The 22707-nt window shown below is 42.3% G+C and overlaps 2 protein-coding genes across 5 annotated transcripts in view; both read left to right on the top strand.

The window, feature by feature from the left end:
* RRAGD (Ras related GTP binding D) overlaps positions 1-5808 on the top strand; it is a 41182-nt gene extending 35374 nt beyond the window's left edge. For all 3 annotated transcript variants that reach the window (XM_058734702.1, XM_058734703.1, XM_058734704.1), the window contains exon 7: positions 2976-5808. In XM_058734702.1, coding sequence (XP_058590685.1) covers positions 2976-3127 — 152 coding nt within the window. In that variant the 3' untranslated portion in view covers positions 3128-5808. The remainder of the gene's footprint in view (positions 1-2975) is intronic.
* Positions 5809-19004: 13196 nt separating this feature from the next.
* Positions 19005-22707, top strand: part of UBE2J1 (ubiquitin conjugating enzyme E2 J1) — a 29569-nt gene continuing 25866 nt past the window's right edge. Inside the window, exon 1 of one of the 2 annotated variants that reach the window (XM_058734699.1) lies at positions 19005-19169. In XM_058734699.1, the coding sequence (XP_058590682.1) occupies positions 19139-19169 (31 nt within the window). In that variant the 5' untranslated portion in view covers positions 19005-19138. Of the gene's footprint in view, positions 19170-19486; positions 19595-22707 lie in introns of those variants that run through there. The other variant, XM_058734701.1, reaches the window with a different exon arrangement.

Genomic DNA, 22707 nt, shown 5'->3' with positions numbered 1-22707 from the left:
ACTTTTGCCCATTAATTTTAACATCCATGTATGGTTATGGAAGTAAATTTAAGCAGGAATTTATCATGTGGATCTTTTTTTTTTCTTTTAATGTTTATGTATTTATTTTGAGAGAGAACACGAGCAGGGGAGGGACAGAGAGGGAGGAAGAGAGAGAATCCATGCTGAGCTCACAATCGATACTGAGATCATGACCTAAGCCTAAATCAGGAGTTGACATTCAACCAACTGAGCTGCCCAGGTGCCTTGTGAATTTCTACTTTTAAAACTTCAAATGCAGCAAGATACTGTTAACATTTTAAATTGCAAAGATGAATTAAGTTAAGATTTTTCAGGAACTATCAATAGAATATTTCTTTTTTGTTTGTTTAAAATGTTTATTTATTTATTTTGAGAGAGAGTGCAAGTGGGGAGGAACAGAGAGAGAGAGGGAGAGAGAATCCCAAGCAGGCTCCACACTGTCTGCAAAGAGCCTGACTCAGGGCTCAATTTCATAAACTGTGAGATAATGACCTGAGCCAAGATCAAGAGTCGGATGCTTAACCGACTGATTAGAATATTTCTGGCACCCCGATAGAATATTTCTGCAAGTTGAATTCTCACTGAGCCAGTTTTTTTTAGCTAAGCTTTCTTTCATAAGTTGGTTCCATATACAGTAAAATCTTGGATTGCAAGTAACTTGTTCTACAAGTGTTCTGCAAGACGAGCAAACATTTCTAGTAATTTTTAGCTTGATAAATGAGCTATGTCTTGCAATATAAGTAGTATGTGATGCCGAACCTCACATGATCACAAATTGAATTTGTTTTGATATACAGGTGCTTTGAATTACAAGCATGCCTGTGGAATGAATTATGCTCATAAGCCAAGGTTTTACTGTATAGGCAAAGAATTTTGAGGTTGTTCTCACATCTTGTATCCAAATTCCCACTAAATAAAATCATTTATTTGCTCCTTGTTTATTTTCTTTTATATTTGAAATTTATTTCTTTTATTCTTCACACCCAGTGTGGGGCTTGAATTCATGACCCTGAGATCGAGAGTCGGATACTTTACTGATTGAACCAGCCAGGTGCCCCTATTTTCTTTTAATTACATACTTTATATGAAAAATGGTCCCAAAAACCAAACTGAGGAAGTGGGGAAATGAGTTGGGAAGGTAGAAAAGCCCCCCACAGTGGTGTCAATGAGCAGTTTTATGCTCACTCCCAATAGGAGAATCTCTGAGAAGCTGTGTGGAACAAATTCAGATCATCCCAGTTGAGTATGGAAGACTGAAACATTTATCCACCTTCCCCCAGGGCCCTCTGTTTGAGGAGTACCCTTAAAACATTCATTCCCATATCTCTGGTACCTGTCTGTGTGCGGTTGAGGAAGTTCTGTGGTACTAAAGAAAGCCTCAGGCAGAAAAGAGCTACTTTTTTCTTTTTTAAGATTTTATTTTTAAGTAATCTCTACACCCAACATGGGTTTCATACTCACAGCCGAGATCAGGAGTCGCATGCTCTACCGACTGAGCCAGCCAGGCACCCCTGGACTTATTTATTTATTATTACTTATCCCTTTATTCTGGTAATTGTCTTGAGGGAGATCACTTGGAGGTTTTATTGCACTGTGGTCACTAACACCGTAGAAGCACCAGAGGGCGCCTCTGAGAGGGTTTCCACCTCCTGGGAGCTGAGATGGTGTTTGCTCCAGTGCACTACGACTATTTGGAAGAATTTCACTCCTTGGCTGGAATCCCAATTCTTTTATTTTGGGTTTGGGCTTTGGAAGTATCACCTGAGTGGATGGAAATAACCACTGGGCTAGTTATTTCAATAAAGTTAAATAGAACCAACTGCCTTATCCTAATTGGTATAAACATAATGTTGCTCTCAACACTTTTACACATTAGTGATGATGAAGAATGCACTCAAGACTTTGGATTATCTTTTATTCTATTCTTGTACCAATAATTTCAGAAAACACAAAAAGATTCTCCCTTACTGTTTTTGCATTTAAAATTTACTTAGTATTGAAAAAACTCGAGTGTCATTGATTGTTGAACCTGTGAGCTTAGAATTGACCGGAGGTGACTGTTACCACTCTAAACTTAGGACTTTGCTTTCCCCAGGGCTTATGACTATGGCTTAAAGATAATAGATATTTGGTAAATATTGATCGATTGAATCATTGATCCTAAAGCTTTGAGATCTCAGCCATACTTCAAGTCAGGGTCTGCCTCCACTCAGAGTCAATTTAATAATCCCCTTTGGGGAAAAATAATAAATATTTCATGGAAGATATGTCTTAATTGTAAGAAATTTTGGATTCTGACATGTCAGAAAAATGTGCACTTTAGTTGGTTCTTCAAATGTTGTGGATCATAGACACTGTGGAAATGTGGTCTATCATCTGGAAACTTTTTTTTTTTTTTTTTTAGAGAGAGAGAGAGAGCATGAGTGAGGGAGAGGAACAGAGGGAAAGAGAGAGAGAATCCCAAGCAGGCTCCACCCTCAGCACAGAGCTAGACTCGGGACCCGATCTCATGACCCCAGGATCATGACCTGAGCTGAAATCAAGAGTCAGTCGCTCAACTGACTGAGCCATCCAGGTGCCCCATCTCTGGAGCCTTTCCTTAGGAAAACATGTCCATTTGCAAAATCTTGCCTGCAATTCCTGAAGCCCAGCTGCAGAGCTCCTCGGGAAGTCTGAGAACCTTCTGTTACGGCTGCTCTTTTGCCTCCCCATAGTTGCTTGTCTTGGCCACAGCAGACATGAAAAGAGGAGATTGTTTCTAAGTGTCTTTTTAAAAATTTTCTTTTCTTTTTATTTCAAGTAGGTTTCATGCCCAGTGCTGAGCCCAATGCTGGGCTTAAACTCAAGACCTTGAGATCATGACCTGAGCTGAAATCAAGAGTCAGATGCTTAACCAGCTGAGCCACCCAGGTGCTCCATGAGACGTTTCTAAATATTTTTGTTTTCTTCTCCAGGGCTTATTGACTATAATTTTCATTGCTTCCGGAAGGCCATCCATGAAGTTTTTGAGGTGAGAATGAAGATGGTGAAATCACGAAAAGTTCAGAATCGGCTACAGAAGAAAAAAGGAGCCACCCCCAATGGGACCCCTAACGTGCTGCTGTAGTGAAGTTTCAGGAGTATCTTTTTAAGCCAGACCTTCCAGTGAGGCCACTGAGCTGTGTTGCACTAAAGGAAAAGGAAAAAGAATATGGGACACATGATGTATTCGGTGTAAGAAAAGAAAAATTCCTGCAACCCTCTTGATCTTCTCTTTTTTAAATAAAGTGAGCACTTTGAAGCCAAAACTTGTATTTTAACAATGAAGTAAAATCTGTAATTTCGTTACACAAATGTAAACTTTTATGGTCTGTGGTCAGAAACTCCTGTGTGAGGACTGCCAGGAACTGTATATATTTTGCTCTTTTTCATGTTTTTTTTTCCTCTGAACTTTGATAAAACAACTTTTCTAAGCTTTTTTCTGTACTTGGTGTCAAGGACATGCATACTGTAGTGTAGTTCAGATCTATATGGCAATCAGAAATCAAAAAGCAATGCACTGGCAATGACTTTTTTTTTTTTTAATCACTTTGGGAATCTTTGCTAACAATTGTTGAGAAAAATCATTTTTCAGTGGAGCTGGAACAGATTGGGGCAGCAAGCTCCAGGAGCAATAAGAACTGTCTCCTGTTTATCACTGGTATAAACGGGAGTTTTGTAGAATACTGTTAGCACCAAACTTACCTAAAAATTTCTATAGCTGGGGCAGTACTTCCCGACTCAACAGTTTTTACAAAGCTCTTTACCTCAACACACATCTCTACAATCATTTTATACAGAGAGGTTGTTCCTTTTTGCTGCATTACTGTTCTTTAGAACCTTTGGGACCAGATTTCCAAAATGGTGCCAATCACTGGAGATTGGTCAAAGTAACATCAGAGGCCACATGGTTTCCCAATTGTAGGTGATTGGTACCTACAGATTTAAAAATATATATACAATTCTGTATGTTCGGCCCTGAGCAATGGGCCTGTTGTTGTGCAACATTTAAAATGTTTGTTGAGGATCATGACCGCAGGGAATGTCTCAGAACTTGAGCGGAGAGCATAATCCTGGTGAGCATGTTTGTTGCCACTGAGCCTCCTGCTCATCTGTGATCGTGTGCCTTGTGGACTCTGCCTGTTCCCACCTTAGGACTGAACTAGAGCTCAGCTTGCTAGCAGCACACTCTGCACAGCTGAAAAGCCATCCTGCAAACCCCTAACGATCAGTGGGAAGAGGACAGCCAGAGGAGGCGTTACAGTTAGCTATGTCTTTGTCTCCATGAAATTCTTCCACTTATGCTTACCTTAGACTATCAGGATGTTAAGAGACTTACTAATCACCCCTCACCCCAGACCATTCCAAGTAGGTAATTCTATGTCCATCCCCAGGGTCAGTGCCCTAAAGCTACTTGTGGGTATTAGAAAATAATTTTATTTATTTATTTATTTTTAAGCAGAGACTCCTGAGGAAATCAAAGCTGGTCCTAGCAAAATGTACCAAGTTTCTAAAGTTACTTGCCCTTGAAACTATCTCACTTCCATCTGTAGCTTCCTGCCATCCTCTCTCCTTTACTCCCCAAATCCTATTCCTTTGAGGCTGCTAACTGCAAATGCAAGACTGATTGCGGTTTAAGATTTGAGTCCTCCCAAGGGTCTGTGCATTTTGGAAGGAAATTTCCAAAAATCATTAAGGCGCCCAACTCCCTTCCTCATGATTCCTGCTCAGAAACCTGGGTCAGTAGGAGCCCAGGGTTCCAAAGGAGCCTTTTCCTTAATTTCTAGACCTATATCCTGTTGGATCTTTGGATCTTTGCCAACAGGCTTGGTACATATGGGTTATTCTTATAAATTTAATGCTCTAATATTTTTTACACAATGTTTCTTTTTGATTAAGCAAATAAAGAATCACTTTTCTAATGTGACTTTATCCTAAAGGTAGAGACACTTGCCTATCTGGTAAATCACACATTACTTAGCTATATATATATATTGTTGTAACCAGGAGGAGCTTCCATTTTTAAGCTGGGTATATGATGGGTTTTTGTTAAAATGTGCCTTAAAAGTCTATTACTTCAGGAGCAAATGGTTCTTTTGGAGAAAGCAAAAATAATCCTATGGCATAGGACCCAAGTTCATGGTAGTAAGTGCACTCTTTGATTAATCACACACTAATCCATAGATTACTGCCTCAAACCTGTAAGCATGGTAATGACCTCTTAGTTAAAGACAGATGTAGGAGTTATGTCTAAGAGTTCAATTTTTGAAGTCTGTGCTATTGGAATTACAAAATCTCTTTCATTCCTTTCACATTTTATTTCTGATATGGAACTTGGGTTACTGCGATGTGTATGACCATATTTAGGTCTCAAATCTAATGCTATAAATACAAAGCCCAAATACATGGCTACGGTGATGCCCTGGAACATTTTTGCTCCTTTTCAAGGGTTGAGAACTTGACCTACAGGTTTCTGGGGCAATTAGAACTTCTGTGTAGAGGTGAGACTGAATTACCACCTTTGGTTATTTTTAGTGATAAAAATTAGTGTGTATGACCAGGGTAGAGTGTTTCTGAAGGAATAAGTAAAAAACTGGTTGGCATTCACAGTGTTATTTTGTGAACATAATATATTTTGGACCCTTAAATATAAAATGACTAAGAACTCAGCAATATTGTTAAATACGGGTTATATGCTAACTCTGTTTGAGACATACTCCAGAAAAATGGCTAAACTGTCTTGATTATTAAAGTATGGTATGCATTTAACTTCTATAGACTGGTTGTAATTTGTAATCAAGCATCGTATTATGTTTTACTTTAAGCCGTACATCATTTGTAATTATTGGTAAACCGTTGCTTTCAAGAATGTTAACAGCCAATTGAAAAGCATGTGTCATGCTCATGATTTGGGAAGGCTCTCATTTTATTTCAAGCATATTCATAACTAATCATTCTGGGAGCAGAATATTCTCTTGGTGAAGCGTAGGTATGGTCCTTCCTACTTGTGTGGTTGTATCCCATACAGGAGTATCATTGCTTCACTGGCCCTGCTGGGTCCCTTTAGTAAAATGTTTGCCCTGATTAATTTCCATTTTATGGAAATGAAGGTAAACTACTCTACTTACATTGGATTTACACTTTTATTTTTATATTGTGAACACCCTTATCCATATTTTTGATGGGAACGTGACTGTTTGGAATGTAGAACTGGTTTTTCAGTAAACTTCAGATATTAATTCTTTCTTCTCTGGCCCTAGTCCCTAGCTACCTGGGAATTCTTTTCCAAACAGTCCACCTTATCGATTCTGCCTTGCTTAGTAAGATTCCACTCTGTGATGACTTTGACAGATACCTAAGAGTTCCCAGAAAAGACTAGCCTTTAGATGTTACATCTTATATATGAAATTATGTTTCTGGTTGGAAAACCTGACCTAAGATAATATTTTTCTATGGTTTTTTATCAGTGGTGATGTTGAGTTTAGGAGAAAGAAAATTGTCTTGAACAGAATTACTTACTGATAACATGATTGAGTGCACACAATATTTCATAAGTGCTTTTATGTAAGTTATCTTCATAAACCCAAGAGGGGGTACTATTATCACTATCTTACAGATGAGGCAACTGAGGGTAGAGGGATGAAATCCCTTGGTCAAGATCATATAAGTGGTAAGACAGAAGGGCCGGAGTCTGCCTGGAGAGTCCACCCTCTCAATACTGCTCTAAGCAGCCAGACCACATGTCCCTTTAAGTAGCCTCCCTTCACAAATCTGAAGACGGGGACTTGAAGTTTAAGATTTACTGCTGCGTGGGCTTATGAAGGCTAAAATGCTGGGATATTAAAAAAAAAACACCTTTTCTTACGCGAGAACCAATATGAGCAGCTCTAAATGTACTTCAAGATTATGCGTTTTTCTTCCTAATCCATTAAATAACTCTACTGCCGAAAATCATATTAACAGATAGTGTTTAAATGTCAGAAGAGAATTCAAATACCTTGTCCAGACTTTTGGTCTTCTAAGAAACCAAAGTATATGAAATTCTGAGAAAACCAAGAGAGAATAAGACTTTGAGCTTAGCTATATTTAACCTTTTACTTCATTTTTTTTCCAGCGTTTTTTTTTTTTTTTTTTTTTTTAATTTATTTTTGGGACAGAGAGAGACAGAGCATGAACGGGGGAGGGGCAGAGAGAGAGGGAGACACAGAATCGGAAACAGGCTCCAGGCTCCGAGCCATCGGCCCAGAGCCTGACGCGGGGCTCGAACTCACGGACCGCGAGATCGTGACCTGGCTGAAGTCGGACGCTTAACCGACTGCGCCACCCAGGCGCCCCTTACTTCATTTTTAATATGTGTAACCATATTTATAGAAAACAAAACACTGATCTGGATTAAAATTCAAAAAGATACTTTTCAACCCTAACCTTTTCTTGAGATGCAGACCTATATTTAAAATTGCCATTAGCATACTTTTGCTGTCATCTTCTATTAGGGGACCCTTAAATCTAACATGTCCAAAAATTGAACTTGCTTCCTTCTTGCTAAATCTCCTCTTTCTATGGTGGTAGGACTATACTCCCTGTGGTGCCTGCCAGAAATGTAGGCCTCCTTCTTGGCTCTTCCTTCCTGTTCACCCTTTCAACCACCCAGTTCTTTCAGCTCAGCCTTACAAGCTTTTTTTTTTTTTTTTAATAGTTTTTTTTTTTTTAAGTTTATTTATTTTGAGACAGACAGAGACAGCATGAGCAAGGGAGGGACAGAAAGAGAGGGAGAAAAAGAGAATCCCAAGCAGGCTCTGCACCGTCAGCACAGAACCCGATGTGGGGCTCAAACCCTAGAAACTGTGAGATCATGACCTGAGCCAACAAAACTGAGAGTCTGACCCTTAACCAGCAGCCTTACAAACTTCTATTCAATCTATTCTCCGTCTCTTTTGCCATTATCCTGCTTTAGATCACCATCTCCTCTCTCTGGATCTTAATAACCTCTCAACTAACGTCTCTCCACCTCATCCACCCATTCTCCACACAAGACCCAGAGTGACTGTTCTACACCACAGTTCTGACCACATCACTCCCTTGCTTAACACCCCTCATAACTCTCCATTATAGATCTCAGTCATACTCCTCAATACAGTTTGCAAGAACCTGCTTCCCAGGTTTTTACTTCCCTCTTCAGCCGTGGCTCATTTTCCCTCAACAGAGCTGAACCAGAATGCCCATACAGTGCATGGTAAATAAGAGGATCCATGAGTTTTGATTCTTTTCTTTGTCAGTCATTTTCTGAGGGAAATGATAATTGTTTTTCATTCAACAGTTACTGATATGACACTTTTTATATGCTACGTGTTTTTTTTTAAACTTTTTAATGTGTATTCATTTTTGAGAGAGAGAGCGAGAGCAGGGGAGGGGCAGAGGGAGAGGGAGACGCAGAATCTGAAGCAGGCTCCAGGCTCTGAGCTGTCAGCACAGAGCCTGACACAGGGTCTCAAACCCACGAACCATGAGATCATGACCTAAGCCAAAGTCGGATGCTCAACCAACTGAGCCACCCAGTCGCCCCTACAAACACCTATTAAGGTGTTCTTAATAAAATACCTAAATGGCAGATTCTGGAGATGCAAGGATTTTAATAATAGAAAATAAAGCACTTTATAGAACTGTAGGAGTTGACCCTTTATGGAATCCATTTTAAACTTTTTGTTGTTGTGAGCCACAATAAATATAATTCACATTGCAAACTATCACATACTCACACTTATAAATATTACTTTTTAAAAAGATTTTATTTTTAAAGGGTTTATTTTTTAAATATTTTTAATGTTTATTACTTAAAAAAAAATTTTAATGTTCATTTATTTTTTTTAACGTTTATTTTTTTAACGTTTTTTTTTTATTTTTATTTTTTAAAAGTTTATTTATTTTTGAGACAGAGAGAGACAGAGCATGAACGGGGGAGGGGCAGAGAGAGATAGGGAGACACAGAATCAGAAGCAGGCTCCAGGCTCTGAGCCATCAGCCCAGAGCTCGACGCGGGGCTTGAACTCACAGACCGCGAGATCGTGACCTGAGCTGAAATCGGACGCTTAACCGACTGAGCCACCCAGGCACCCCAACGTTTATTTATTTTTGAGACAGAGACAGAGCATGAACAGGGGAGGGGCAGAGAGAGAGGGAGACACAGAATCTGAAACAGGCTCCAGGCTCTGAGCTGTCAGCACAGAGCCCGACGTGGGGCTCTAACTCACGGACCGTGAGATCATGACCTGAGCTGAAGTCAGACACTTAACTGACCAAGCCACCCAGGCGCCCCAATGTTCATTTATTTTTGAGAAAGAGACAAAGCACAAGCAGGGGAGGGGCAGAGAGAGAGGAAGACACAGAATCTGAAGCAGGCTCCAGGCTCTGAGCTGTCAGCACAGAGTCTGACATGGGGCTTGAACTCAGGAACCACAAGATCATGACCTGATCCGAAGTCAGACGTTTAACCAACTGAGCCACCAGGCGTCCCAAGAGTTTATTTTTAAGTAATTTCTACACTCAGTTGGGGTGCCAACTCACAACATGGAGATTAAGAGTCACACTGTCGGGGGGCGCCTGGGTGGCACAGTCGGTTAAGCGTCCGACTTCAGCCAGGTCACGATCTCGCGGTCTGTGAGTTCGAGCCCCGCGTCAGGCTTTGGGCTGATGGCTCGGAGCCTGGAGCCTGTTTCCGATTCTGTGTCTCCCTCTCTCTCTGCCCCTCCCCCGTTCATGCTCTGTCTCTCTCTGTCCCAAAAATAAATAAAAAACGTTGAAAAAAAAAAAAAGAGTCACACTGTTGGGGCACCTGGGTGGCTCAATTGGTTAAGCCTTTGACTTTGGCTTAGGTCATGATCTCAATGGTTCGTGAGTTCAAGCCCCATGTCTGGCTCTCTGCTCTCAGAGCCTGCTTTCAGATCCTTTGTCTCCTTCTCTCTTCCTTACCCCTGCTTGCACTCTCTCTTTTTCAAAAACATTAAATAAAACATTAAAAAAAAAAAAAAAAAAGAGTTGCATTGCCCACCAACTGAGCCAGCCAGGCACCCCTTATAAATATTACTTTTTCAAAAATCTCACAAAGTAGGGACGCCTGGATCTTAAGCATCCAACTTCGGCTCAGGTCACGATCTCACATTTCCTGAGTTCAAGCCCCGCATCGAGCTTTGGGCTGACAGCTCAGAGCTGGAGCCTGTTTCAGATTCTGTCTCCCTCTCTCCCTGCCCCTGCCCTGCTCGTGCTCGGTCTCTCTCTCTCTCAAAAATAAATAATAAACATTAAAAAAAATCTCACATAGTATTATTCCTTCTACATGCAATGCATTCTAGTATTTTTTTTATTTCCTTTTTGAAAAAGATGTCACAATTCACTAATGGGTCATGCTCTATTTGTAAAGCATTGCTGGAACGAATGAATCCATTTGCCAGATCAGAGACACCTGAGGATTTTCTTTCTAGCCTAAAATATTTTCTTTCCCTAATGTTTATTTGAGAGACAGAGACAGAACATGAGCGGAGGAGGGACAGAGAGAGAGGGAGGCACAGAATCCAAAGCAGGCTCCAGGCTGTGAGCTGTCAGCACAGAGCCCGATGCAGGGCTCGCACCCACAAACCATGAGATCACCACCTGAGACGAAGCCAGACCCTTAACTGACTGAGCCACCCAGGCGCCCCTCCTGTTAATTTTAAAATCTTAACAAACCTAGGGGAAATTCTGAGGAAGTTCTTGAATTTTCCTTTCACTTAATCAGGGCTTTCTGCTGTTTACCAGAGTAGTTCTACTTTCCATTGCCATCCCTTGGATGTTTTTGTATGCTGGGTTGTAGGGGATTTAGGAAGCTGCTGTCCCGGCAGGATCATCATTTACTGTAGACTCTATCCTTGACTATAATAAATAGTTAACTTTACCAGGATTTTAGGGACTCATGAATTTACATCTGACTTCTTTGTGGTCCTTTGTTAAATCAGATGATATTGGTATTACCCAATATCGAGGCTGCATGAGTTTTGCCCTTTTGTAGTATTTTGAGACTCCCAAGAAGCAGGTGAGCAAGGCTCTTCCCCATGAAAGAGACGTGATCTGCCGCTACACTCAGGGTGGAGGAGGGCATTAACTAGTGTCGGGCTGCCTGAGGTCTTGACCACCCTGCTTCTTCAATCTTACTAATCAACGGCTGGGGCAAGGAGGATCTTTCTAGTTTCTCAAAACTGAGCAAAAAAAAAAAAAAAAACCCACACACACAAAAAAACCCACTTAAGACCCTTCCCCTGAATGGCCAACTACAGTTGACCTCAGTTTCTTCCATGCTAATGCAGGCCACCCCAAGATGAGCCACTCTAGTGTGAAGACTGAGCTGAAGGCAATCAAGACCTTTCAGGCTCAAGAGAAACTTCTGTCCTTTCCTTAACCACAGAGAAGAATCTAAATTGGGGGTATTTCCCAGAATAAGGATAATTATCAGAGATAATTTTTATCTGAGTGACCCACCTGTATGGTAGGGCAAACATTTTATTACCAAACATCTGCATTACTTTTTATTGCCCTGTTAAGTGCATTCTTCCCTTGAAGCACCAGATCCCCACCCACTTCTCCTTAGTTCAGAATGACATATAGAACTCATTTTGCCTGACTTTAGAGTTTCCATGTCTGTGTGGATGCCCCATACACATGCTATAAAATTTGATTTTCTTCTGTTTATCTGTATCGTGTCAATTTCTTAGTTCAACCAGAAGGACCTTAAAGGGGACAGGAGTTCTTGCCACCAACACTTACCCTCACCACCTGTGTGGAGAATTCCATTTCTCCTCCTACAAGCTGATTCTGGTTGCTGCCACCTTCCATTATTGCCTAAGTCCCTGTGACTGCTGCCCAGTCATTGCTTGCCTCTGGCCTTGCAGAGAGCTCATGACGGTAATGCCCTGCCTTCATCAAGTAGTCAGTAACCAGGAACAAACTCCGGACTTCTCCCAGACTTCTACAAGCGACCTCAGTCACCTCCCTTCCATGGGAAGCAGCCAGTAAAGGGGCTGACTGGGAGGGGCCAGTCCTAGATATCTTTCCATCTCAGTGGGAGAGGAAGGAACTCAGATTAATAAGGTGCAAGAAAAAGCACCATCAAATTCATGTCCTACCATTTCATTTAATGCTCAAGGCCAGAGCTTTCCAAAGTTCTTGGATCGTAAGAATCATCTAGGGTGTTTAAAAACATAAATTCTCATCTCTCCTCCAGCCTTCTTGAATCTGAATCTCTGGGGAGAGGTCTAGGAATTTGTATTTTAAATATGTATCCTAGGCAAGTCTTATATACTGGGAGACATTGTTTGGCCTTATAGCTGTTAAAAGGGATGAGAAGCAGAGATGATGGAAGACTAGGGTTAGAATCACTAGGGGAGCTTTCTTCACTCTTCCACTCCTCCATTAACACACACACACACACGCACACAAACATGTGTACACACACACACACACACACACACACACACACACACACGTCTCCAGCGTTAGTTTCTTTTTCCAATTGGGTTATGTAGCTTTTAAAATCCAATTTATTTAATCAACAATGTGAATGTAAACTTTTTTTTTTTTTTTTTTTTACGAGAGAGAGAGAGAGCGAGTGTGCAAAAGCAGGGGGCGGGGAGAGGCAGAGGGAGAGAGAGAATCTTAAGCAGGCTCCATGCTCAGCTTGGAACCAGATGCTGGGCTCAATCTCATGACCCCAGGATCATGACCAGAGTAGAAATCCAGACTCAGGCACTCAACTGACTGAGCCACTCAAGTGCCCCTTGAATGTAAACTTTTATAGATGTAAATTAAATAATTTAAAAAGTCTAGTTAAATTGGTAAATTTTTTTAATGTTTTATTTATTTTTGAAAGAGAGTGCGTGAGCAAGCGGGGAGGGGCAGAGAGAGAGAGACACACAGAATTCCAAGTAGGCTCCAGGCTCTGAGATGTCAGCACACAGCCCAATGTGGGACTTGAACTCACAAGCTGTGAGATCATGACCTGAGCCAAAGTCAGATGCTCAACCAACTGAACCACCCAAGTTCCCAAACCATGCGTTACTTTAGATATTTAAATATTTATTCATATTAAAATAACAAATTATAAAATGGTATTACAAAAACAAATTAACAAAATGGTATTAATAAAAAAAATTTCTTCCCCACTCAAATCATTTTATTTAATTCTTCACAGGCATCTTGTACAGCAGGGTTTTCATCATCATGGGAAATTTTGAATCATCTAACAGTTCCCTCTTGGCTGTTTAAGAAAGAATGTTTAAAAAAAAAAAAAGAGTATTTCCCCCCCAACCCAAATTCTAGTTAGGTAACATACAGTGCAGTATTTGTTTCAGGAGTAGAATTCAATGATTCATCACTTACATACATTGCAACAGCTGCCCCTTAACACCCATTAGCCCACCCCTACCTACATCCCTCTACCAACCCTCAGTTTGTCCTCTATCTTTAAGAGTCTCTTAAGGTTTGTTTCTATTTTTCTTCCCCCTCCCATATGTTCATCTGTTTTGTTTCTTAAATTCCATGTGTGAAATCAGATGGTATTTGTCTTTCTCTACTGACTTATTTTGCTTAGCATAATTCCCTCCAGTTCCATCTACGTAGTTGCAAATGGCAAGATTTCATTCTTTTTGATGGCTGAGTAATATTCCATTGTATATATAAACCACATCTTCTTTATCCATTCATCCACTGATGGACATTTGGGCTCTTTCCATAGTTTGGTTATTGTTGATAATGCTGCTATAAACATCAGGGAGCATGTACCCCTTCAAATCTGTATTTTTGTATCCTTTGGAATAAATACCTAGTAGTGCAATTGTTGGATTGTAGGGTAGTTTTATTTTTAACTTTTTGAGGAACCTCCATGCTGTTCTCCAGAGTGGCTCTACCAGTTTGCATTCCCACCAACAATGCAAGAGGGTTCACCCAAAAAGAACATGTTTTAAATTGAATAGGATACTGTCAGTGGAGATATTATGGGGTCTCCAAAAACCATTTGTTAAACATCAAGACAGGTATGTTTCCCCCCTCTATATTCACTATCTCCACAAATAAGTACTTCTTACGTTTCTCTTTTCAGTGACTTTTTAAAAAGCCTACTAATAATGATCTCCTATGCTTATTCTCCAAGGTCGTACCCTCAGGAATGTCTTCACCTTTCCCCCATAATTTTTTAGGTAACCCTTATTAGAAAACTGCCATTGCTCGAGGCCCTTTCAAGACATATTGTCTTCCTGAAGAGTACTTTGTTCAAAAAGGACAAAGACAAAAACTTAAGGCAACTCTTTTTTCTGAAGAATGATATCTTGGAAAAATTTTACTTCCTATTCTGGCATATATGCTATATGTTTCCATTTAAGAACATCTGCACCTAAACCTAACATCAGTTTCCAGGGAAGTGAGACTGGCCCGGCCGTTCTCTCACAAGAGGCTAGACGGTAGGCGGAGTGGTGGCATACCTGCACCTTGCGGTTATTTTGTGCTAAAAGGATAAACTGTAGGGAAGTCCAGGACTGCTTTTTAGAAGATGATGACTTGGCTGTTATTCAAAGCTTGCAAACTGGATTTTAATGGGAAGCAGCATTGAGTTGTTAGTTCTAAAGATGGTAATAATATTCCTGAAATGCCTTGGGGCTGCAGAATTTCTCTACGAAGTTTTGTAATTTGTGTGTGCGTTGAGCATTGTCTGTAGGCTGAAAAAAGTTTCACATCTTTATCAACTATGACTTTTTGGAAGATTGTGGATGCTGCAGTGGTGAAGAAAACACAAATTTGTTTAAAAGTATTCGACTCACACTAATTTTTTGCCATTTTGCAATTTCCCAATGAATAGAAACTGAAACTGCTCTCAGGGTAGACAGCAGAGTTCTAAGTTATTCAGGCGAGTTTGTAGATGACCAAGTTTCTTCCACCAGCAAGTGCCTAAAAAGGTTCAGGGAATGACACACTGGCGTGGCAGGGTAGGGACCATAAGAAAAAAGGCATAGACAGAGTGGCAGAGGGACAGCACCCATCTGTCCTGAAGAGCAATTCGGAGAGGACCCAGGAAGAGGGAGGGAGAAGACACAGTTGCTGGCACATCACAAAGTACCTGTTCTTTCATCCATGAGCAACTAGCTTTATCTTAGTGGCAGGTGTTTCCTTAACAGCTAAGATTAGAAACGAATGATCCCTTGTTAAACTCATCAGTTCGTCAGAACTAGGGAGTAAGCAATATGAGCACTGTAATTTTTGCTTTTAATTTTAAAAGCGTCTATATTGTGAGGGGCACCTGGCTGGCTGAAAGAGCATGTGACTCAGTCTCAGGGTTGTGAGTTTGAGCCCCATGTTGGGTGTGGAGATTAAAGGAATAGTTTTTAAAAATGAAAGCACTTTTATTGTGAAAAAAAAAACAAAAAACAAAAAACAAAGATATGCAATCCATGTAAACAAAGCAAAACTACAGTACTAAGCAGGTTTCTTTTTCTTCATTTTTCATATCAAGAACCATAATTTGGGGGAAGATGTCAGATAATTCAAAACTATGGCAGCAAATTGGGTCTCCAAAAAAGTGTTAAAGAAAGTCACAGTAAAAATGATTTTAATAATGTTGCAAACAAATGTTTACTACTGTATTTACTACTTTGCTTATTAATGGGAAAAATATTTTTAAAAAAATGTTTATTTTGAGAAAGAGAGAGAGAGGGAGAACACATTTGGGACCAGGGGAGGGGCAGAGAAAGAAGAGGGAGAATCTCAGGCAGGCTCTTCACTGTCAGTGTGGAGTCCGACACGGGGCTTGATCCCATGAACTGTGAGATCATGACCTGAGCCAAAATCAAGAGTTGGCTGCTTAACCAACTGAGCCAGCCAGGAGCCCCAAGCATTTCCATTTTCAAATGGTGGTGGGAAAAAAGACCTTGCATGACACAAAATAGCCTGATTCCTTCCTAGTGTAGCAAAAACAATCCAGGTTTCAGACCCAAAAGACCTGGACTTGAATCAGGGTTCTTCCACTTCCTAAACAGCCTTGGACAAGATGCTGAAACTTTTAAGATTTCAAAGTATTCAAATCGAGAAATAAATAAAATTCTAGAAAAATTTGTTTTCATCAATATGATAAAAAAAAATAGCATGTTAGAAGTAGAAGAACTTGTAGTGGAAAAAACTGAGAATTAAAGTAAACTGCTTTGGGGAGCCTGGCTGGCTCAGTCAGTACAGCATGTGACTCCTGATCTTGGGGTTGTGAGTTCAAGCTCCCAGTTGGATACAGAGATTACTTAAAAAAAAAAAAAAAAAAAATTGCTCATGGTGCCTGGGTGGCTCAGTCGATTATGTGTCGGACTTCAGCTCAGGTCATGATCTCATGGTCCATGAGTTCAAGCCCCATGTTGGGCTCTGTGCTGACAGCTCAGAGCCTGGAACCTGCTTCAGATTCTGTGTCTCCCTCTCTCTCTGCCCCTCTCCTGCTTGTGCTCTATCTCTGTCTCAAAAACAAATTTTTAAAAAATTGCTCATTTTTCTGAGACCTCAACTGCCTTCATCAGTAAAATGGGTATAAATAACCTATGCTGCTGTCAGTATTGTTGTGAAGAATAAATGAATTGATGTATATCAGGTGCCCAGTACTGGGCCCAATACACAGTAGATGCTCAGAATAGTCCTGGCCTTGCTCCTAGGATGCAAATGAAGATGAGTGGTAGACCTGCACTTCACAGGACTTCTTTAGAAAAGAGGAACCATATAGGGCAACGATAGTGGTTGTAAATAAATAAACTTTTCTCTATAAACGTTTCTGCTGAGAGAAATCTTTCAATTGGCTTGCTAGAGGTCTTTGCTCTTGCAACAACTTTAATAAACTTTAACATGTGCCCATGAACTACACTGTCAGAATAAATTTTTTTGTTTTTAACCAAGAAAGGAGAGATTATAATTCCTATGGAGCCAGTCTGGTGGGGGAAAGAAGCCTGTTAAGGAGCAAGAATTCTTTGTCTCTTTTCAGGGAGCAAGAACTCCTGTTCCCTTCAAGGTCCTTCTAGCAGGACTAGGAATCAAATTGACACGAGACAGATAAACAGGAGAAAATAAAAGTTAACAGCGTACATACAGGGAATCCACATAGACATGGAAACTCCAAAGTCAGGCAAAATGAGGCTTGTATGTCATCCTGAACTAAGGAGAAGGGCTCCGGGTCTGGGACTTCAGAGGAAAGGAAGGCACTTCACAGGGCAATAAGGAGAACAGATGTTTGGTTATTAGACGTTTGCTCTGCAATACAGATGGGTCACTCAGATAAAATTTATCTCTGCTAACAATCCTTTTTCTGGGAAATACCCCCAATTTAGATTTTTCTGTGTGGTTAAGAGACGGACAAAAGTTTCTCTTCAGCTTGCAGGGTCTTAAGCGCCTTCAACTCAAAATAATCCATATGTCAAGTGGCACATTCTGGGGGGGGGGGGCTGTCTTGAACCCCTTCAGCACTAAGGAGCAGACTAGGTGGTAGTATCTTCTAAAAAGAAAAGAAAAATGTCCCACCCTCAGTGCAGAGGAAATAAAGGAGGAGAGCCCCCAGAGACTACAGCATTCAGAATTTGACCCACCTGCAGGATGAGTAACTGAAAGGCTCCTAATGCTTTCAGAACTGTTTCCTTAGCTATCAGATAGGAATGATAATACCTGTTTCACAGGCCTCTTCATTGTGAGGCCTATTGCCACTGGCTTTTGCAAAACTGTCAAATGTTAGACAATTTGAAGATTTAATAACAAAGAATGAAAAAATGAACGAAGCAGCACATTGGGGTTTGGTTTGCGCATCTCAGCCAATCTGATTATCCCTTTACTTTTCAGAAAACAACAACATGGAAAGGCTTGAAAGATATCATCTAATTTTATTTTAGATATCCTCCATTTCTTCCCTTCCCTCCCAATTTCACTCTTTACAAAAGGTTGCTGGTACAATTCTTTATATAACAAAATGTAACTTGGCCAGCAGGATTAACCCTTCTTCATCTCACCTAGAATTCCTTCCTTCCCTCTTCATCCTCCCTAGTCTGCCAATCCCTCCCTCTTTCCTAAATTCTCGCCCCTCCTTTAGGCCTTCAAGAACCCAAGCCCTCTTTCTCTTAATCCCATTTTTTCCATAATGAAGCATGAACTGTGTCCTCTGAGGTTCAACCTTACGTATTTGTATGCTTTCCCGCAAATTCAACGTAATTCCCTTAGTTTTATTTGGCAAGTCACAATTATTTATAACTATAAACAAATGCTTACAAGTGTCTTGCACCTGATGACATTATCTTAAAAAAAACTGTTCTAAAAATCCTACTCCATTCCTTTACCACTGGATTTTTCCCTTCCGCACGTAACTGTTCCCACTCCCATCAGCTATACTGGATCACAGACAAGGCTGTGCAGCGCGCGGGCAGCCGGAGCCCGGCCCCCTCTGGACTCTCAGGCCCGGGCTCCAGGAGCCCACCGGAGGCGAGTAGGGCTGGGCCGCTTCCGGCCGCGCCGTTCTTCCGTAATACCCGCGAGCGCCGGGGGACCCCGGACAGGCCCGGCAAAAGGTCGGCTTCCGCTGGGCCTGGGCGAGGGGCAGACGAGGACGCCGTACGCTTTTGCAGACCCCGGAGCGCTTTCCGCGGGGCCAGCGGCGACTACGCAGTGACGGACGCCGGAGCCGGCCGACCGACCGCCACGAAGCGACCGCCACGTCAGGGCAACTTCACAAAACCCGGGCGAGGGCGGGTGACGCAGGCCGGGCGGCCGCGGCGGGGTTGGGCCCGCGGCCAGACGGGAAAGCTTACCTCCAGCCCGGGCGCCCGGTACAGCGACTCCCCGGCCGGCGCCGGCGCCTGCCCCGCCCTCAGGGAGGCGGGGGAGCCGCGGGGGAGGCGGTGCCATCGCGAAGCCCGCGCCCCGCCCTCACCCTCCTGCCTGCAGTCGGGGCCGGGGCTGGGTGGCGTCTGCGGAGGCTCCCTCGGCCTGGCCCAATCGGCCTGAGCCGCGCTTTCACACCGGCGGCGGCGCGGAAAGGTGGAGGCGGCTGGCCGGGAGGCCGGAGCCGGGCCAGCGATCCGCCATGGAGACCCGCTACAACCTGAAGAGCCCGGGTGAGCAGAGCTGGAGGCGGTGGGCGGCGCCGGCGGGTGGCCGGGGAGGGCGGAGTGACCCCGGACTCCGGGACGGGCGCTGCGGTTCTCTCGCGTCCGCCGCCACTCGCGGCTCCGCCCCGGGTTTCGCGCTCTACGCGAGACCGCCGCCTGCCGGGATGGTGCAGGCCGCAGGGCAGCCGGGCGGGCACCGGCTGCCAGTCCGGGGACTGGCCAGTTCCCCGCAGTACCTGGACTTTCCCTTTCCTCTTGTTGGTTGCGTAGTGCTGGGTCATAAACTCATATCTAAGAACAGATGTAAAGATGATGTCTGTGGGTAATAGTTAACAGCGCCGTGCCGTCGGTACCTGCACCCTGAACACCGACCGTCGTTATCCTTTCGTCGCTGCCACCGGACTTATATTAGCTGTTTCACTCACTTACACGTGAGGATTTGGTTGTTTAAATATCGCCTTTGCAGCATTTGGGGGCAAATAGAATTAAAGACCTAGAGGAAATACTCTGTATTAAACCAACTAACCAAAGCGCTAAGAAAACTAGTTAGATGAGCCAAGCCCTTTAGTGCTTAACCATGATTTTTGCCATGCCGACTAACATGATATATATCTATATTCGGTCATAAAGACTTATTTTTCTGTACTTAGTGCCCCTGCTTCATTTACAAAACAGCCCAAACAGTCCTAGCCTCAAGTTCTTTTCTGGTGCATTATGAAGATGCACGAAAATCAAGCAGCTCTCTCATATTAAGGCAGGCTGGAAATGAACCACTAGTTTCTGTAAATGGTATTTATTCTATGTGTACCTTGATAAAATTGTCAGGAGGGACAAACTCCACAGTTCAGCTTTAAAATGATATTCCTAGAATATTAGTGGTGGTTTGGCCAAATATTGCTGCTGTTTATTTTTTCATTACAAGAAAGCATCTTTTCATTAGGAATCAGTAAGATTAGCATCTTTGTGGAAAGAGCGGACATGTGAGTCTTTGATTTTTAAAAAATACTTAATATGTAGAAACTCCAGAAAAGCTTGAGGTTATTGATTGAGCAGAGCTTTGTTAGCTTGAGTGCTTTCAGGCTGAGAAATGTTCTTAGGTGACCAAGTGTGTAGAATGGGTCATACCATGTATGGGCCCATAGACTTCTTTAAAAATCTAGTGAAGGCTATGGGCTTTCCAAGAGATGCATTTATACAATTCAATTTCAGTTTGGTTAATGGCTCTCCATTCCCCATCACTTAAGAACACTAGAGGGGAAAAAGGGGAAAATAAAAGACAAAGAGGGAAAGAAAACTTTGGTTTTAAGGATAGATGGTAGAATGCTTAAATTGTTTAGATTGTTGTAGATTATTTTTTATGTTTATTTTTGAGAGAGAGACAGAGCGTGATCAGGGGAGGGGCAGAGAGAGAGGCAGACCCAGAATCTGAAGCAGGCTCCAGCACAGATCTGAGTTGTCAGCACAGAGCCTGATGTGGGCTCGAACCCACGGACGGTGAAATCATGACCTGAGCTGAAGTCATACACTCAACCACCTGAGCCACCGAGGCGCCCCTAGATTGTTGTAGATGTAAATAAAACTATATGGGTAAAAATGTATGGTGACTCTGGGGGCTCCTGGGTGGTTCAGTCGGCTAAGTGTATGACTTTGGCTCAGGTCACGATCTTGGATCTTGCCATTAATGGGTTCGAGCACTGTATCGGGCTCTGTGTTGACAGCTCAGAGCCTGGAGCCTGCTTCAGATTCTGTGTCTCCCTCTCTCTCTGCCCCTCCCCTTCCTGCTCCCACTCTGTCTCTCTCTCTCTCACAAAATTAAACATTAAAAAATTTTTTAAAATTAAAAAAGATGTACCGTGGTCACAGGATACCAAGTTCCTTAGGACAGCTGAGATACTTGATGGAGTGTCCAGAGAATAATGCAAATATGAGTAATAATGCAGTTTGGAAGGGAAAACTGGTGGATCCAAAGACATTGTTTTTAAGAGCACATTGCTCGGTTTTCTTTTCTTTTTTTTTTTTTTTAATTTTTTTTTCAACGTTTTTTATTTTTATTTTTGGGACAGAGAGAAACAGAGCATCAACGGGGGAGGGACAGAGAGAGAGGGAGACACAGAATCGGAAACAGGCTCCAGGCTCCGAGCCATCAGCCCAGAGCCTGACGCGGGGCTCGAACTCACGGACCGCGAGATCGTGACCTGGCTGAAGTCGGACGCTTAACCGACTGCGCCACCCAGGCGCCCCCGGTTTTCTTTTTTTAAGTTTATTTATTTTGAGAAAGAAAGCACAAGTGGGGGAGGGGTAGAGAGAGAGAGGGAGAGAGAGAATCTCAACTAGGCCCTGCACTGTCTACACATTGCTCAGTTTTGATAGGTTATCATGCCTGAGGTTATGAAAAGCTTTTAAAATTCTCCAGAATTTTGGGGCGCCTGGGTAGCTAGTCCCTTAAGTGTCTGACTTTTGATGTCGTCTCAGGTCATGATCTCATGGTTTGTGGTATTGAACCCCACGTCCGGCTCTGCACTGATAGCACAGAACCTTCATTGGATCCTTTCTCCCCATCTCTCTCTGCCCCTCCCCTGCTTCCTGCTTGTGCTCTCCCTCTCAAAATAAATAAACAAACTTAAAAAAAATTCTCCGGAATTTTGTGCATTTCCAAAGTATCTGATCTGTCAGCCGGCTGAGCTTTTGTGGACATGCTTCATGCTGTGTTGTAAATTGCTTCCTCTTTTTGGTATCATTTCCTCAAAGGTGGTGGTGTTGTTCTACCTGAGATCATTTTTTAAAATCTTTTTTATTAGTTACTCTGTGGATCATTTGGAGTTCATGGTGAAGGTGAATTAGATGAGATATGGGACTTACCAGAAATGCTAGCAAACATGGTGAAAATGCTTCCTTTGTTTTATTCTCAGTCGTGTGGTATTTTTAGAGTAATCCATGTGTGAAAGAAAGTGATTAAAAGCACTTCACAATGGAAGAGATATAACTCTTTCTAATTAGACATATGCATGGCACAATTAGGAGAATACACATAACTGGTAAAGGGCCAGTGTGCTAGTATGTGGCTAGTACGTATGTTCAGTTTGTAAGTGGGAAAACGTATTTCTTTGTGATTTTTCTGGAATGGACTTGTGGTTAGGGGTAAAGTTCTGTGTGGAGCTACCTCATTAAGCCTCTGACTTAGCTCATCAGTGGTTGTTCTGGATCAAGCTCCCTGATCCCTTTTTGGGTCTGCTCTGGCCAAGGTAGTAGGATTTCAGAATACAAAGTAGGGTGACCTATGTGTAGAGAACTCTTGTGGTAGCTTTCTTCAGAAGGGGTCTATGGCCGTGTTCAGGAGGTGATTGGTGAGAGACTGGAGCAAAGGCACCCACTGTCTGCACCAGAAACCTGGGAGCTGTTCTAGCCATATACCCTTAGTGTTGGCTGGACCTTCATGCTAATTATTCTCAAGCTTTAATGTCCAATTCAGCCCTTTTCCTAGGCTGTAGTATACCTGGAATTACTGGTGATTCAACATCTTCACCCAGATTTCCCCCACACTGAA

The sequence above is a fragment of the Neofelis nebulosa genome, chromosome 6 (genome assembly GCF_028018385.1).
Source record: "Neofelis nebulosa isolate mNeoNeb1 chromosome 6, mNeoNeb1.pri, whole genome shotgun sequence".
NCBI lineage: Eukaryota > Metazoa > Chordata > Mammalia > Carnivora > Felidae > Neofelis > Neofelis nebulosa.
The sequence above is the reverse complement of the archived record's forward strand: the minus strand, read 5'-3'. Positions and strand labels throughout refer to the sequence as shown.